This window comes from Anas platyrhynchos, chromosome 2 (genome assembly GCF_047663525.1).
Source record: "Anas platyrhynchos isolate ZD024472 breed Pekin duck chromosome 2, IASCAAS_PekinDuck_T2T, whole genome shotgun sequence".
NCBI classification, from domain to species: Eukaryota; Metazoa; Chordata; class Aves; order Anseriformes; family Anatidae; genus Anas; species Anas platyrhynchos.
The window spans coordinates 100,002,803-100,020,000 of NC_092588.1; the positions used below are offsets into that span (position 1 = coordinate 100,002,803).

A 17,198-nucleotide genomic window follows, 5' to 3' on the forward strand; every position below is an offset into this window, starting at 1 on the left:
CTTATCTATTTTGCAGATATACTGTGATCAAATCTTGAAATCATTGCAGCATAAGTTAAATCAGCAATGCTTCTAGCAATATGATCACAAGAAGTTAGATGGCATTTCAAGAGCATGTTGATTAGTGGCTATTACAATGAATTTATTTAAGAATACCACTATAAAAAGAATTGAGATGGAAATGACTTCTGATGTTGCCTGTACTGGTCCATGGACCGCTGTTGATTCACAGATATAAGAGGCCTTATGTTCTTGGCTTCCCCTCTTTATTTCCCAGTGCAAAGCATTAAATCATAATGTGTTTTCCTGGTATTAGTCTTTTTATGAACTGGAAATCCATGTGATCCATAATCTAAATACGTAAAATGGTCAGCAGTGTATGCTGCAAACCTGACAGTGAAAAGTGTTGTACTGCATGATCTCTTAAAGAACACTTGCCTTCACTTACAGGTCTGATCTTCGTATATGTTTTTTTCTGATGCAGTTAATAATTAAGGCTTTCTGAACATAATGTTTATAGCCAAATTTGTATTTTCTCTGGTACCCTGTTTGAAGGCTAGGACTGCCAGACTGCCACCATTGTTCCATAAGTGTGCATAAAGAAATAGACAGATGGCAAGAAAAAGAGGCAGTTATGGCCATACCTGCACAAAGTGAGGTCTCTGTATGAGAAAAATAGTTGAACTCCTGGAGATGACATACATAGGAATTGCCCTCCACAGCAGAATGCTGAAGGCCCTCAGTGGAGCTGGTCTTTTCAGGTAGTCTTTAGACAAATATAAGTCCAAAAAAAAGTCTTACTTGGAAGACTGGTGTGAGCGGGGGATAAAGGAGTGTTTTTGTGGTCATGTGATGCTAGACCTGGCTCTGTCTCAAGGATGGAGATGAAAGCATAGCTTGCCCCATGCTCCCTGGTGCTTGGATGGAAAATCAAAGGGAACCATATTAATTTCAGCTTCATTGAAAACACACAGTAGAAAAAACATCCATAGTTGGCAAATGGAAAAGTTTTAGATTGATGATGGAAGAAACATTCATTTCCAAGCTTCTGAGCGAGCTATTAAAATCAACAGAGTAAAGACAAAATACCTGGCACTGAAAATGAAAGGAACAGTTTTTGCATCTACTTAGTTAAAACTTGGCAAAACAAACGTAGAGTAGTGGTTTCAGATTTCCGTGTGCACTCACTGTGCCAACTTTTGTTCTTAGGGTTGCCATGATAGAAAGTTCATCTCACTTGAGAAGTGTTTACTCCGTTAACTTTTTTAATCAGAAATCATTTTAAGCAAAAAGTTTGATCTTGTGTCAGCACTAACATGTTTCTATATTTTATACTGTTGAATGGTTCAGACTTTTCATTCAAATACATTATTTTGGAACAAACTCACCTCTATTTAATTGACATTAAAGTTACCGTAGTAAAACTTGTAACGGTGCTTGCCCAGCAGTTATGTAGTATTTTTCATTTATACTTCTCAGTGGGGTTTCTCAGAAGGATGAGAAATCAACCAATTTCACAAGCAAGGAAACTCCAGAAAGTAAATTCTCTCCCCTTACCCTCCTCCAAATCCAAACATCATTATCTGTGATTATACATTAGTGACCAATTTCACATGAGGACTAATGTTTTTATTATCATCAAAATTTTCTCAATTTTCTACAGTTAAAAGTTAACCTTTTGCATTGCTTTATGAAAAGGTTATTTATAACAGACAAATTTAAGAGAAAATATTTGTTCTATGAAAAAATCACACAATCTTGTTATGTCACTGCCAGTATGTTTCTATAGGATGAATAAAAAAGACTTATTAGGTTGCATCCTAGGTTAAATTATCCCTATTTTTACAGCAAGTTCTGTGGGATTCTGTTACCATTCTCAAAATTAAAACTTCAACAGCTAGTATATTTAGTGTTTATGACAGTCTTAGTGCATTAGTAACCACTAATTTTTATGTGCATTAACACATTGTTTAATTTGTTTAAGAGTGAGGAACTCAGAGATGACAAACAATGAGAAGAATGCTTTGTAGCATCATTCAGGTTTGATATAGCTAAACATATACAGCTGATGATACCTAAATCCTTACTTAAAATGGTATTCCATTACACTGAATATTAAAGCTAAGGCAGTAATGCCTTAAGGAAGGCAAAGACTAGCTTCCTGTGGGTTTTTCTGAGAATTACTGATTTGCCAACAACTTCCACTTTTCTTCCATTACGTGATCTGGAAAAGTGAGTATTTCCATTGATGAGGCAACTAGGGTACTACTTTGTGCATCAACAAGGCAGCACAACAGAGTTCTGACTGAATATGTATACACAAATGGTGAATGATTTTTAAGTAGATTTTTGGACAGTTGTCAAAAATTCTTCGGATTGTGTTCCCTTTCTATAGAGTTGCCTGCTCCAGGTAAATAATGCATTCAAGTGGAAGTTACTTTATTAATTGGTGCGTATCTTTTGAATTAAAAACAATTAATATTGAAAATGCAGTTTAACAGGTAAAGACCTAGATGCAGATGATTCAAAGGCCTGCTATTAACTTTTCTGCGGTGTACAAAAATGTCTGAAATATCAAACAGCATTGTGACATGTTTTAGAACGCCGCAAAGTGGACAGTGCAGTGAGCGGGCAGAGAAATGCAGCTGTTCTCTGGACTCTCCAGCCCTTCAGCTCAGCTATGGCTGGATCTTCATCCTAATATAGAAGTGTTGGCTTCAAACACAGGGAATGGGGAGCACCTATAAAGTCTTCCCCCTAATTCTCCCATCCCCATTTTCTACTGATGAGCAATTTATCCATGTGAATAACTGGGTTGTTTATTTCAACAATGAGCAGGAAATTTAGGTAGGTGGAAGCACGAGACCACTCAGAGAGCAGCTAATTCACCGTTGCTATGAGGAGGTGATAGATGCCAAGCGCAGCGGAGCTAGGATTAGCACCCAAAGCTGCAACATATTGAGCTGATGAGCTGTAGGGGCTGGAGAGAAATCTGGTATTCAGCCTCTCATTTTACTGCAAATTAAAAATGACCAGTCAGTCCACCTGTAGCACATGAACAGCAACAGAGTCCAGAACTGCTGTTTAACTTTGTTTTTAAGCTCCCTGCAAGTAAAATAAACAGACTAGAAGGAGAGATATAGGCAGACTGCTTAAATTGAGCTGTAATTAGCTCAAAGCTTGCAAAAAACTTGCTACTGGTGTTGTGGTATGTTTTGAAAGGCACACAACTAAATACAGGCATTCTTATCTATGCACAGTAAACAGTGAGAATCATGGAAGATTCTTAAGGACAGCAAAATAAAGCTTCTGTGAGTCAACAGCAGGCAAGCACAGTGTACCTTGCGTAGCGGCACATACATTCAGGAATGGCTTGTGGTGTGACAGATTACCAAATTACAGTTCGCTTCCCAGCTCTCCTACAATTTCTCATGTGGAGCAAGTTGCTTAGTCTCTCTGTGCATTGATCCCTTATCTGAAAAAAGAACACCTCCATCTTCGGCTCACATATTGAGGTTACAGCACCCAGCACAGCACCTCCTCACCAGCCCAGTGACCTATGCTCAAGATCGCTTCTATACCACAACTATTAAGTAATATCTGGTGTCATTTAGAGAAAGTTTTTAACTCTATTTTTATTCTTCAATGACTGATGAAGAATACCATGCTCAACGTTGTACTGTGCATGTGTCCCAGCTGATGGGACACATTCACCTTTTCTCTCTGGGAGTTGAATAGGGACTGAGAGCATTACAGCCCTTGAATGATCAAGGCCACATGTTCTCTTTTGTTCTATTTACCACCTTTTCCACCCTGTTGCTACCATTTTTAATTTTCCTGAAGACAGGAGAAGTTCAAGGTTATTATGAGGATCACAGGACTGTTGTTAACAAGGTTAAAGCCTGAGTCTGCTCTAGCAGCATTGGCACAGCCCTGCAACAAAGTAGGACTGCCACTTGTGCGCCTGGTTCTCATACTTGCTGTTGGTCATTTTGTTGACTGTAAAAGAAGGGACTGGTCTGGGCTGCATTTTTACCCTTTCTCCTGTTAGTGTACACACTACTCTTTTCTGAGTCATTCCTTAGCCTGTTTTCACTGCTGTTCAGATGACTTCTCTGGTCAGTTGCAATTTGCATGCTGGGAACACAATTTGCAACTGCTTGAATATCGGCATTGTTAAAATAAAACAGAATTGTCTCAGGTCTTCCAGCTTTCAGACTAGTCTGAAAGTAGAAAATGACAAGCACGGAGTAGTAGTATAGTAAGAGTGTGAGAGATGAAAGCAACCAGCCATACTAAGTCACACGATGGGCACAGTATCTCTGCTACCTCCCTTGGTTGAGGCATGGGGGAAAGTGACATTGTCCTTTGTCATTCGCAGAACACTTCCACCAGCACAGCATCAAGACTACCCTTTTAAGACACAAACACTTTAATCCACTATTTGGTTGTATTGTATAGGAAAAAACACACACACGCAACACATATGCACAAAACTCCCAGCACATTGCACTTAACAGTAACTTCACTTTTAGTTAAGGAAATATGGCTCACTTCAAAGACTCTTTGAAGATACTTCTAATAATTTCTGATCTTCAAAGAACCATTGCTGCAGCTATACCTGGATAAATATTTCTTTGTCAGAAAAGCCATTTGCCGTAAACAATTATGGAATGCACACTTGCAGATCTATTATCAGAAAGAAAGCAAAATCACCCTTTGAAGACAACAAGCAGTTCAACAAGTTCCTCTTGAGAGTCTTTGCCCCAAACCCTCTCAGAGACACCTTCCCAACAGAAATGGGAGGGCACCCAGTGGTGTGGGAACTGGTCACTCCTCTGAACTGAAGGACAGAATTCTGCACAGTCTCCTCCTCAAGCTGTATGTCATTGCACTGCTTTTGCTACACGCATTGTTGCTTCAAGGAATGTCAAATACATGGCCTGCATAAGTGCCATGGAAGTTAAAGTTCCAATCTATATTAGAGCATTTGAAACAGACAAGGAGAGAAAAAAATAAACTGCAATTCCTGTTATTAAAGATCGTGTGTGCACAGAGTGCCCAGACATTGTCAGATGTCCATTATGAGTCATGGTCATTGTTCTCTGAGTCAGCAGACCGTTGTTTCAAACTTAATTTCTTTGTGTCATTCATCTGTTCCCTGTCACATCCCTTCGGCTGTGAAATCTTATATTGGGCTCTGTTGGCCTGTAGATGATCATTTTTCCCTCTGTCAATTAGTTTCTTTCAAAGGAGTCCTACAGACTTTTCCCAAGAAATGGGATGTTGTCTTTCATCCTGGTCCATAGGAACATTCTTTTGAGTTCAATATGGTCTGGAAATCCCATCTGTAGGAACATACTATGCCAGTATGCCACTCCATTTGATTTTCCATGTGTACACTATTCTGTTCTTAGACAGGATCTGGGACCAGTCCTGCTCTCTGTAAGTAGAAAACTTCTTTTATCTGGAATAAGGACTTGATATTCAGACTCCTACTTCCTGTTGCCTAAGAGTCATGTGAGTCATGTTTTCACACACACACACAAAACACAAACAAAAAACAAACACAAAGACAAACAAACACAAAACTACCACCACCAACAACAAAAAAGTTTCACCTTTAAAATTAGGAGTTTACCTGATACAGGTATGGCTTGCTTGAGACACAGCCTTTGGCATTCAAACACTTGCATTGCCTTCAGACTATGTCATGGTGCATTTTTAATTGCCTGTTTTTACATGAAGGTCCCAAGATGATTTCCTGATTGATCCCCTGTGTCTTGATGACTCCAGTTAATGTTTCAGCCATCTGTATAATATGGGGCCTAAGGTTCCATTTGAGCTGAGGAAGCAAATGGCTTATTAAAGTCTAATTTCTACAGCTTGTTCTTGCCTTTGGGCATTTTAAATAGGTTAATGCAATTTTTACAATACACTCACGGAACTTTACTCACAGAGTGTTGTCATAAACTAGAGGAAAATAGCCCCTAGATTATCTGAAAATGGGAAGTATTCCAAATATTCTTGCCCTGATACTTAGTCAAGCTTTCTACCTAGAAGAAATTTTTTTTCTTTTTTTTTTTTCTTTTCTTTTTTTTTTTTTTCAGATTTTAGTGGATTATTGTACATTTTAAAGTTTGGTAAGGAAAAAATGTCAGATTTATTTAATGCAGTGGATCATTTTTCAGAGAAGTTCCAGTATTCATCAAAATGTGGAGACACCACAAGCACCTGATAAATTATGATGGTTTTCTTCTTAATACTTCCTTTTTATTGCCTATATTCTTTAAAGTAAATTTAGTGCTTATGAAGGATGCTGGATATGACAACAGTAGAAAGTGAAGCCCTCTGTTTACCTGCAGAAATGGTACAGAAGAGCATTGGCAATGCAAGTTTCTTCCCATAACTCCGTCTGTGTTCTGCAGCTGTAATCTTGAGGAAGAAGAAGATGACTCGGTCTCCTTACTCTTTCTATCCTTAGCCTCTCTGCTGAAAGTGCAAGTAAAGGTGTCAATTGATGCCATCCAAGGTCGTAGTCTTTATGATCTTCTTAATAGGTATTGGGATACCATCAATTTATTACCTTGACTGTGTGGCAGCCTGCCTCCAGTGAAGGCTCTCTGTGGGTATCTGTGTGAGAATACATCTTCTATACATCTAATACATCTTCTATAAGGTAGAAAACACTCAAAAGCACCATTAAAGTGCAATGATTTTTGTTCCCTGTATTGACCTAGACTAGATTTGAACCAGTGATTTAGAAATAATATGCTCTGTATCCCATTACTAATCTCTTCAGCCACAAGTCCAACCCTTCTTTTTTTTTCCACAAAGAGGATGCTAACATGTTTACAGCAACTCACATTTTGGTCTCAAAAGGATATTCAAGCATATGCAAAGAATGCATTGGGTATTTGGCTAACCTACCCCTCATTACCCAGGAGGGAGAGAGTGTAAACACAGACTCGCATTAGACTGTTCAGTGTGTGCATTCAATCTTTAGAAATTTGTTTCAAAGAAAAGAAAGGCGTATACCTCATTAGAAGAGAAACAACAGGGTGAAAAAGAAAAGCAGGCCATGTTAGTTCAAACGCAAGTTAGTTACACTTTTCAGTTTGAGTAAATTCGTTCTCCATTACTGGGGAAGTGGAAAAAGGCATTAAGCCCTTGAAATGGCAAGAGCCAAGTTCTGTGCTCAGCCAAATAGGAGAAGTTTTAATGTATGATTTTCTCCTTTTTAGTTCATTATACATTGTATCAAGGCACTGAAGAACATCTATGCAATTATGTAAATGGGAGGATAGGGGATAGAGAAACACAAGCATTTGTAGGCTAAAATTGCTTCATATTCCTCCTATCCTTTCTTCCTCTTTACACAGAAACAAACACACACAAAACGTTAATAAATCAGACATTATGTGAAGCTTATCCACAAGAGCAGATTCTAGATACAAATTGAATCCCTGGGCATTAATTTGATCTTCTGCCAAGCATTGTCGAGGTCTTTAGAATCTGAATTTATATTGTGAAGGAGGTGTGAAAAAAGAGATATGATTTTTACATTGTTTTCATTGTATAAACATTTGTGGGCTTACTTACGTTCCTTGCTTTTTGGCAAAGTGTGATTAAACTTTAAAATGTATTTTTTATTTAAAATATAACCAGAGCCATTCCCTTCTTATGCAATAATATATTAGCCAGAGGCAACATGCAGTTGATACTACTTTCACAAGCCAGGACTGGGACTTGAAGGCAAAGCCTTTTCATTTTTCCTGCTAAACAAATGATTCAGTCATTCTCCCTGTCATGGATCAGAAAGATTCACAAAGTGACACTGCTGCTTACTGTATGGTTGCATCAGAGGTGCATTTTTCCAATTGCACCACTCTACTTGACAGAAGGACATTTTAGTTTCATTTCAGTTGCCTGTATAGGTCTTACAAACAGAGAACAGAAGGTATAAGGAAAACACAAAGAGTTATTTTGTGTAAATGTTTCACATGCATAGCAGCATTCTGCCTATGGCACTCCCAAAAGGTACTCAGGAAGGAGTGTGTTCTTTAGACCATAACCTTCTCTAAGCCCCTAAAGTAGTTCAAGGTCTGTGACAAGTGTAGAAGTAGGTGACCTGGGAGATGAGAAAGTTTGGCTTTGCTACCATCCATCTTGACCATCCATTTGCACCACTTAGCTCGGTATCTCTTATTGTAATGTAAATGCTTTGATACTATGGCTAAGCATAATCTGCTTAAAGTAAGATCATACAGCATGGGGTGAGCCCTTTGGGAAATCTGCCATGGCACTGAAACAACCAAGAAATTGCAGTTAAAGCTTAAGTTTGGAAACCCCTTATGGCTTTGTTTTCTCATAGGAAGAAGTTTCTCTTAGCAACGTCTTGGATATCTGGTATATACTTAACGTGTCTTTTTGTTAATGAAAGTTAAAATATCACACAGCTTTTGTGAATTGTCGTCACAGTTTTTCTGTACTTCATATGCATTTTTAGTTAATACTCTTGCTTTTAATGTAATGTACTTCATGTTGTCTTTTTTAATCATAGAAAGGACTTTTTGCATTTTTTTTTTTATTCTTGAGTGAAATTCTGAGAGAAAATAGGCACTTCTCACTTAAACATGTCAAAGTTTTACCCAGCTGTTAGCCAGTAAGTCATAAAAAGATTCCTGTGAGGTAGGTAGGCAGTGCATGTTATCTTTTATACATGCAGACATAGCACTGTTGTACCACCTGAAATTCCATCAGACTCCAAGTTCTGCAGAAAGTGACAAATGCTAGACAGGTATACGATTTATAATGGATGAGGTATGCAAGCAAGCTCTGGGAGTTGGATTGGATTTGATTACAAACAATAATATGACACAACCCCTGCTGTGGATAGTACATACATTGTGAGAGGCAGTGCAATCAGGCAGCATGAACACTGGACTGCAGGCAGGATCCAGAGCCCTAAATCTACCCTTGCAGTACACTTACTGTATGGCTTTGTGAAAGCCTTGTCTGATCTAACAGTCCTTCTTCCATTTCCCTATTTGTTTGTTTAGCAACAGCATGTTAAATAATCATGCCTCACTAAGCCACTTCAATGCAATTTATAGATCGGCATGATAGTAGGCTTCAAAAAGGATTTTTAAAGGAATTGTATGAAATGACAAGAATTTATTTGAATAATTTTATGCAGTTACTGGCAATGGGCTTGGAAACCTCCCTGAAGTAACTTTTCTCCATCAAGAAAATTTTCCCTAAGGGACCCCCTCCCACCCTAGCACAAATGAATGTGCTTCCAATACAAAAATATGTGGTAGAGATATTGATATTCCTGCATTGGCCAACATTCAAGTATTCAGCAGCACCGAATCCAAAGCTTTTCTGCTCCTAGATTTGGAATGAAAAAATTCTCCATATGGAGTCATCATCTGAGAGTGCCGGGCAGACCCACAGACTTTAAAACCCTGACATTTGAAAAGTCAACTTCTGACCCTCTCCATTCATTGGACAAGTCAACATGGGTGAGTGATTGCACCTGCTCACATTGTCAATGCACAAAAGCATTCTGGCAATGGCCATTTGACAGTAGGATGTAGCAGCTCAGTAAGACCTGAACCTGCAAAGTTTTAGGCTAAAAAATAATGTTGATTTTTGTTTGTTTGTTTGTTTTGTTTTGTTTTTGTTTATTTGTTTGTTTTTTTTTCTCATTTTGTTCACTCTGGATTCTATTCCTAGTTATAGGGATTGGCAGCAGAAAAAATGTGCAGATCAAAATGTCCATTAAACAGAGTATTGGCCTTGTGGAGAATGGCAATTTAATAAAGATTTAATTTTTAAGACAGTAGTTCAACAGTTCACCAAAGTATGACTCATTAATGAAACCAAGGCCTACTGTTAGGATAACTATTCTGTCAAACAAATCCTAACACTTCTTAAAAAGATTCATACATTTATTAAAACTGCATTTCACTAAGTGTTTTTTTCCTATATCAGACAAACAGACCATTATTATTTCTGTGTATTCGTATCCATGCTTTAGACGCTGCAACTTTTTCACCTGCAAGGCTACTAATATATGCATTTAACAATATTTCAATGGAAGCATCCTGAAATAAATTTTATGCTATGTGGGGAACACTGATACTTCTGTTTATTAAATACTAGTTTTCTGATTCCTTTGATCTATATGCAAAGACATGAAAGAATAAACCTATTACAATGTATTGTAACCACCTCTTCATTTGTTTTAGTTTGTCAAGAATCTTTGTTTCTTCTACATTTTGGGCTTCCTTACAATTCTGTTTATGCCTTCCTCACGTGCCAACATTTTAAGAAGGCAGTGATGATTTTACCTTTAGCAATATATGTCAAAAGATATTTTTGTATACCATAAATTTATAAGATCATTCTATATTAAAATCTATGGAATCAGTAGGGGCATGTTGTATTTGAATTCTTGGTTCCAGTTATCAATGGTTTGTCCAGACTTGTAGACTATCACAGGTGAGGAAATGGCCTGCACAAGGTAAAGAGCTGGTCCAGATTAGATTCTTCCTTATGGTAATTGAAAAGGTCTTTCCACGTCTGTATGCATACCTACAGATGGAATTGATGAATAGCATTCTTTGTCATCTAAGGTGCTTCATGGTGTTGTTAATATTTGTCTGTCCAGTTACTTTCTTGTATACACACCTTGTCCATTCTTTGTTCTCATGTGCCTCAGATTGTATTTTCACTTGCTACCGTCTTGACTTTGGGGCATTTAGGTTCTGATGGTGGAACTGATGGAAGTGTACGCTTACTTCTCCAGGCTAATTTCTTTTGCATGGGATACCATGTGAGTTTTTAATCTGATGGTCACTCTGTTTTATGTTGAAATGCCAAGCTGCCACAAGCAATTTTACTGATAGAAATACATTGGTGTTACCATTCGTCCTTCTTTACTTTATTTAGGTTCTTCGTTGAAGTCACACATGACAATAATTCTTAAAAAGATGTATTTCTAGTTTGATTTCTTCCTTTGGTGAAAGAAAATCTACATTAGCTGTGAATATAGGAATGAGTGACCAACAGCTCTTCCTGCCAATCCTTTTATTCTTCCCTTGTACAGCCTTTTCTGGCTTACCCATTCTGCCTATTCTTTCCCCTTTTCGTTGTCTTTTTTCTTATTCCAGTTTATGGCTCATTGATTTCATAAGTCATAGCAAGACCTCAGGTTCATCCCCAGGGCATAGACATCTGGAAAGCTGAAACAGGGATGTCAGCACAAAAAGAAAGTGGGGATAACTTGACTTTATCTGCCAATCTACAAATAGAGTGGTGAACAATGGTTTTGGCAGTGAAATCTGAGTCTTATTTTAGAGGTAACAAATTTGATTCATGCCCAGTTTACTGTAACTTCTGATGATGGAAATTAGAATATGGAATGTTGTTGGAGACACAGTACAGAGGGCAAAGTAGTGCATTGACCTTATAAGCTGTTCCTTTTGGGATCCTATAGCCATCTAACACAACCCCAAAAATATTGATTAAAGTGAGTAAGGCCAGAGACCCAGATGACTTATTTAAGGGGCAACCCCAGGAAGCATCAGGTTCCTGTGATGTTCTGGCTGCTGTTCCTTAGTGACATCCCTGTGGCAAACTTCTTGCCTTCCTGAGTTTAATTGATGCCTTAGTCAATTTGGGAGATAAAGTTTGCACCTTTGTGCCAGCAGATTGATGCAAGCCACTGGTTTCTAAGCTCACATTTGGAGCATGTAGTAGCACAGCACGACATACTTTTCCTATCAGGAGTAAGGAAGCAGTACAAGTGCACAGAATACCTACCCTATTTCACAAGGGGAACTTTATAGCTTTTAGATGTGAATAATAAGGAGCAGCTCTAATTTCAGAGACATGCAATTTTGGGGTATTTTTTCTACCTATGCATTTCACAAAAAAAAATAAAATAAAAAAGATTGTTGAACATTTTATTTCTTAACACCTGCTGTATATAGATGTGACAAAGCTCTTTTCAGAGCATCCTTTATTTAAAACTATGGTTTTATCCTGCTCTATATAACAACACCAGTTCATGTTATGAGCTCTTGCTATGATACATACAGTGACATCCCCGGCCTCTTCTTCAGGCAAGGAAAATTCCCGTTGGCTTCACTAGTAAGCTTGTCTGAGCAAAGACTGCCACTCAGCTCTGATGCCTGTCCAGTGGGCAGAGCTTTAGCCCTTCAGAAGGTTTGGTCTTACTGCCTCCAGTGAAGTCCATCCCTTACTCCAGAACCAAAGGCTGGGAACATGTTCACTATATGCTGCCACAACCTGTAGTCTGAGGGCAGCTGACCTCAGTGGGCCATGTGCCCCACAATATAAGAGAACCATAATTCAATCCAGGATATCTTTAAAACAGTAAGTATTGCTGAAACCTACATAACTCACTTCCCTCTCTTCAATTCACAGCTACCTCATCCCTGAACTCCCAGCTTCAACAGCTTCAGCATCTTCAGCAGCTCCAGCATCAACAGCAACAACAGCAGCAGCAAGGGCAGCAGCAGCAGCAAAGCCAGCAGCAGCAGCAAACTCAGCAGGCACAGACTCCACAGCCACCACAGCAGACCCAGCAGCCACAGCCACAGCCATCAGCACCACCACAGCAGAACCAAACACAGTCCCAGAGCCAGAGCCAACAGCCTCCAGTCCCACAGTCCTCCAGCTCCCCTCAGAAACCCAGCCAGTCACCAGGGCATGGCCTTCCATCTCCTCTTACTTCACCAAATCCATTGCAGGTAAGGCACTATGTACAAATCTCTAATGATTTAATAACAGAAAGTGCATACTGCTACTGCAAGGGGAAATCAAATGACTGTTACACCTTCTGACCATACAAGCTGAGAAATTCCACCTCATAGTAGTTAATCCTTACAGGCAAGCTGCTTAAAACAAGCCAAAGGGCCTGATAAGTCAGAGAAGCATAACAAATTATGGTCCTAGCTTGTTTCTTTCTGAATAATAATCATCTTTTGCTCTTAAAGCCCATATTGTAAAATCCATATAAAACTATATATTTTTTTCAGCGGATTCAGCATGCAACCTTCACAAATGGTATTTTACCAGTAGTGAGCCTTTATGATAACTTATGAGGGCAGCAAAGTTAGCTACTCATCAGCAGATGATCTGACTGCCTGTAAAAGAAATAGAGCTTTGGCTAGTATGTGTGTGCACAGGATGGATGGGTTACCCTTCCATTTGAAACCACAGCCCAAAAATTTGTCCTGTTAAGGACCAAATACTTCTATTAAGAAGTGTGGTATAGGCTCTAACGTTCAGAATGCGAAGGAATCAGTCCTTGGTGCTTGCTCCACCAATATAGATGTTTTCTAACAGACCACATCAACAGCTATGGCACCCATGTTGATGCTAGACTCTTCCCATCTTGGAATTCCTGGGAAGAAATAAGATATCTCTAATACAATGATCCTATTTTTTTACACTTGTGTGTTCTTACATAGTATGTCTCACATATTATTCATGTCCTGCAAGAGCAGCTTTGCCTATACCAGCAAGGGTGGTTCTGAATAAACACCAGGATAATCTGTGAAGTGAATACTCTCTCAAGATGGGCAGTGGAACTGCATTTAGAAACCAGCTAGAAATGTTGACAAAAAGCAAGTGTGTGTTCACTTTATTCTTTAAATTTTGAGATCCCGTTTTAAAGGTTTTATCCACTCGGCTTCAGCCATTTGCTTCAGAAATTAAACTGCATTAGCTTAATAATTAAAAAATCCTTTTTTGATGCAATTAAGAGAATTGGTTTACAAGAAGCCGTGTATGCCATATGACCAGTTAAACCTGCATTAACCTGAGGAGTTGCAACTAAATTGCATCAGATCTGATTTTTTAATGGTTTAGATAATAGACTTAAAAATCCACAAGAAATGTGTCCTTGTTTCCTTAGCTTTTTCTTACAGTTGTGTAGAAAGTTTCTAGAGCTTTTGCTGTGCATTGTCTTAGACTACTTTTCCACCCCTTAATGCCCAGTCTGTCATGCTAGTGAGTGCTTCGGGACCCATTAGTATGCAAATTATTGACATAAAGAGACAGGAATAGTTCCAGAGGAGCTTCTGTTACATTTTATTGTTTCAGTACAGCATTAGTGTATGTACACTAAGCATACAGTCTATATGTTGCTAAAACTGCCTGCAAAATGTTTTTACTTTGAAAATTGTTGTGCATTCAGTTTTCTAAGCAGAGCAAATGCACACATAAATTAACATTAGAGTATGAAGGAAAGAGGATGATGTTAGAGAACATACCTCAAGAGGGTTGTACTAACACTGAATCTAAATCATAGCTCTCATATACCCTCCAATCCCAATTTAAATCTCCTCTGATTTCGAGTACTTTCAGTCTCATGTGTGACCTACAGGTACTGGCGAAGCAGTTTCTACTGTTAGCTTTGTGGAGTCACGTCTCACTCCAGGAAGTACAGTAAAAGCAAGTAAAACCAACAATTCCTTGCATAGCAAGTGCCAATATCAATGTGTTTATGGAGACACCGTGGCACAGCACTCTCTTTAGCATTCATATCTTTATAACTACCCTTATGAGGGCAGTCTGAATAAGGCAGGCCAGACAGTAGTGGAAGATGGGATTCAAGTACTCTGACGTCATTTTAGTTCAAATACTATCCCCCAAACCTTTTAGGAACTGGGATTAGAACTTATGAAAAATACCAAAGTGAGAGGTCTGGCGCTCCCACTGGGCTGAGTTTGGCCAGTATTGCTAAGCCAGCTGCATGACCAGGGCACTTTCAGAACAACAGCCAAGGGATTATAACTCATTACCTGTCAGCTCTGGCTCAGCATTAAAGAGTTAGTAATAAACTGAGGAGTGGGAATTTTTTACATTCTTACCTCTCAAAGATCCTCACCATCTAAGTAGCCACGAATACCCAACAGTATACCCACAGATACAAACGTGCTATGTGCTGACATCCAGAAGAGAAGCCTAGATTCAGCACAATGCTTCAGGACTAGCCTTAATTATGCATGTATGGCCATTGATTTGGCCTTTTAGCCATTTCTACAGCAAGTGTAATGCTTCTCAGGTTTACCTAAGATACTGCATTTAATAGGACTTAAGAACTTGAAACATCCTCTGTCATATAACTGAAAATAGTTAAACTGTAATATGCAAATATTTAAACTCTAATATGCAAACAAATGATAGTCAGAAATATCTCCAGAGGAGCTGCTGTTGTACTTTACATATGGTTGAAGGACGTGGTCATATATTTTCTAAAGCAGAGCAACACTAAACTCTCCTCCATGAAGTTTGACTTTGCATTCTAAATCCTGCAGAGAAAAGCTGCTTTAACTCCATATGTTTAGCTTCAGGACTGGATCTGAAATTGTTTTCTACCATATAAGCATAAACAAAATAAAAAAGGAGAGAGTCCACATTTGGCAACAGTTTCTATGTCCAGTCCATAATAGCTGCTTAGAATGTGTTTTTCTTGTTTAAATGTCTGATCTTTTAACTTAAAAATCAACCTAGGACTAAATTCAGAGATACTATGGCCTCAAAGGTAATGATCTTTATGAACTAGAATGAAATGGGTTTTGTTTGCAGAATATTAAGGGAATAAAGATCAACTAAGTTAAAGTTTGACAGCTTAAATTTCATTTCTGAATTCTTGATTTTTTCACGTGGGCTTTATCCTCTTACATTATTCAGGATATGTCTGAAAGATATTAGTTTAGAACAATGCAACCTCAAAAAATTGTCATGGAAAGTCAGTAATTCAGGAGGATGATTGTGTTTGTTTCAAAAAACTCTGAAGGATAACAGCAATTACATCTCAAAATGTACAGATGCTGTCATGTCCTTCAGAAAGAAAATTAAATGAAAGTGACTTGCTTAGGTGTACCTGAGCAAGGTACTTTTGCTAGATGATCAGAAATTAATAATGCTGATGCACTGTACACCAGCTGAAACTCTCAGAACGATTCTTGTCAGATTGTTCTGCAATACTCAGCTCCAATTTTGTCAATATTTTTCACTCATTTCAGTGGGTTAGATTGAAGTTAAAAAACATATTTTTTTTTTAGGAAGGCTTTTAATGATGGCATACAAAGATGAAAAACCTTACTTTAGGTTCCAGGGACTGGATTCTTGTGATAACGTTAGGGATGATGCTCCAAATTTATACTGGTAAAGGGAAAACACTGTAGAACCAGGTTCATCGCTGGTTTGCAAAAGACACCAAAAAGAGGAGAATTTTCCAAAGCAGAAATGCATTTCAGCAGGTTCTGGGTCAGGTAGATGGTGGAAGACCCTCTTCCCTTCATTTTAAAATGGTGAAATTCCTCATGTAGGTAGCTTTAGTCTTACTTTTACTTTCATTGTTCTAATTGATTGAAACAAAGCAATCCAGAGGTGAGAGACAACCTAGCTCATGTTGTAAACTGTGGACTATACTTCTGGGAACATATACTTTTCCAAATACGCCTCTCCTGTGCATTTTTAATATTATTACAGGGGAAATTATATAGGTTCTTGAATTGCCAGCATGTTGCAACTTCAAAGCATAGTTAGCACTCTACAGAGTTTCCATTCAATTAAATTTCTGGAGCCATAAGATCTTGATTATACACTGTATAAAATTAGATGAGCCAAGTACTAAGTAGCCAATTATTCTGCTTGACTGCCAGAATAAGGTGCTTTGTATCAGCAACATATATTTAACTGGATACAAATGGGAGGTTAGCTTCTAGTGCTGACACTCACTGTATGTTTTAGCAGTATGGATAAAATGAACCTACCTACAGCCATATCTACAAAAGAAGAGTCACACTTTAGGAATAGAGAAATTCCCGATGTTTTCTACTGCTCTGTTCGCGTGTGAATAGGAACAGACAAACAGGAAATCCCCCAGGGATTGCCCCACTGTAAAATTATTCTGACCATTTTCAGAACTCTTTCCTAAAGCACCTTTTTGTCATAGAAGCCTACCTACAACAACTGGAGCTGATGGAAGATGATGAGTGAGAAAAAATAATAATAAAAGGAGGGAAGAAGGAAAACGGGGGAGATGGCAACAACAGAGAAAATCTTGCAAGTAATAGCAAACTAGGATAGCAAAAACAGAACCTCCTTCAGATTAAATTTTCATACTAATCTTAAATAATGTATTTGGC

General features: G+C 38.3%; 1 protein-coding gene across 7 annotated transcripts in view; it reads left to right on the forward strand.

The window, feature by feature from the left end:
* POU6F2 (POU class 6 homeobox 2) overlaps window positions 1-17,198 on the forward strand; it is a 323,051-nt gene that overhangs the window by 205,064 nt on the left and 100,789 nt on the right. For all 7 annotated transcript variants that reach the window (XR_011806837.1, XM_072033298.1, XM_072033296.1 and 4 more), the window contains one exon: window positions 12,460-12,785. Coding sequence is in view for 6 of the 7 variants with exons in the window: in XM_072033298.1 (XP_071889399.1) it covers window positions 12,460-12,785 (326 nt within the window). In the remaining variant the exon portion in view is untranslated. The remainder of the gene's footprint in view (window positions 1-12,459; window positions 12,786-17,198) is intronic.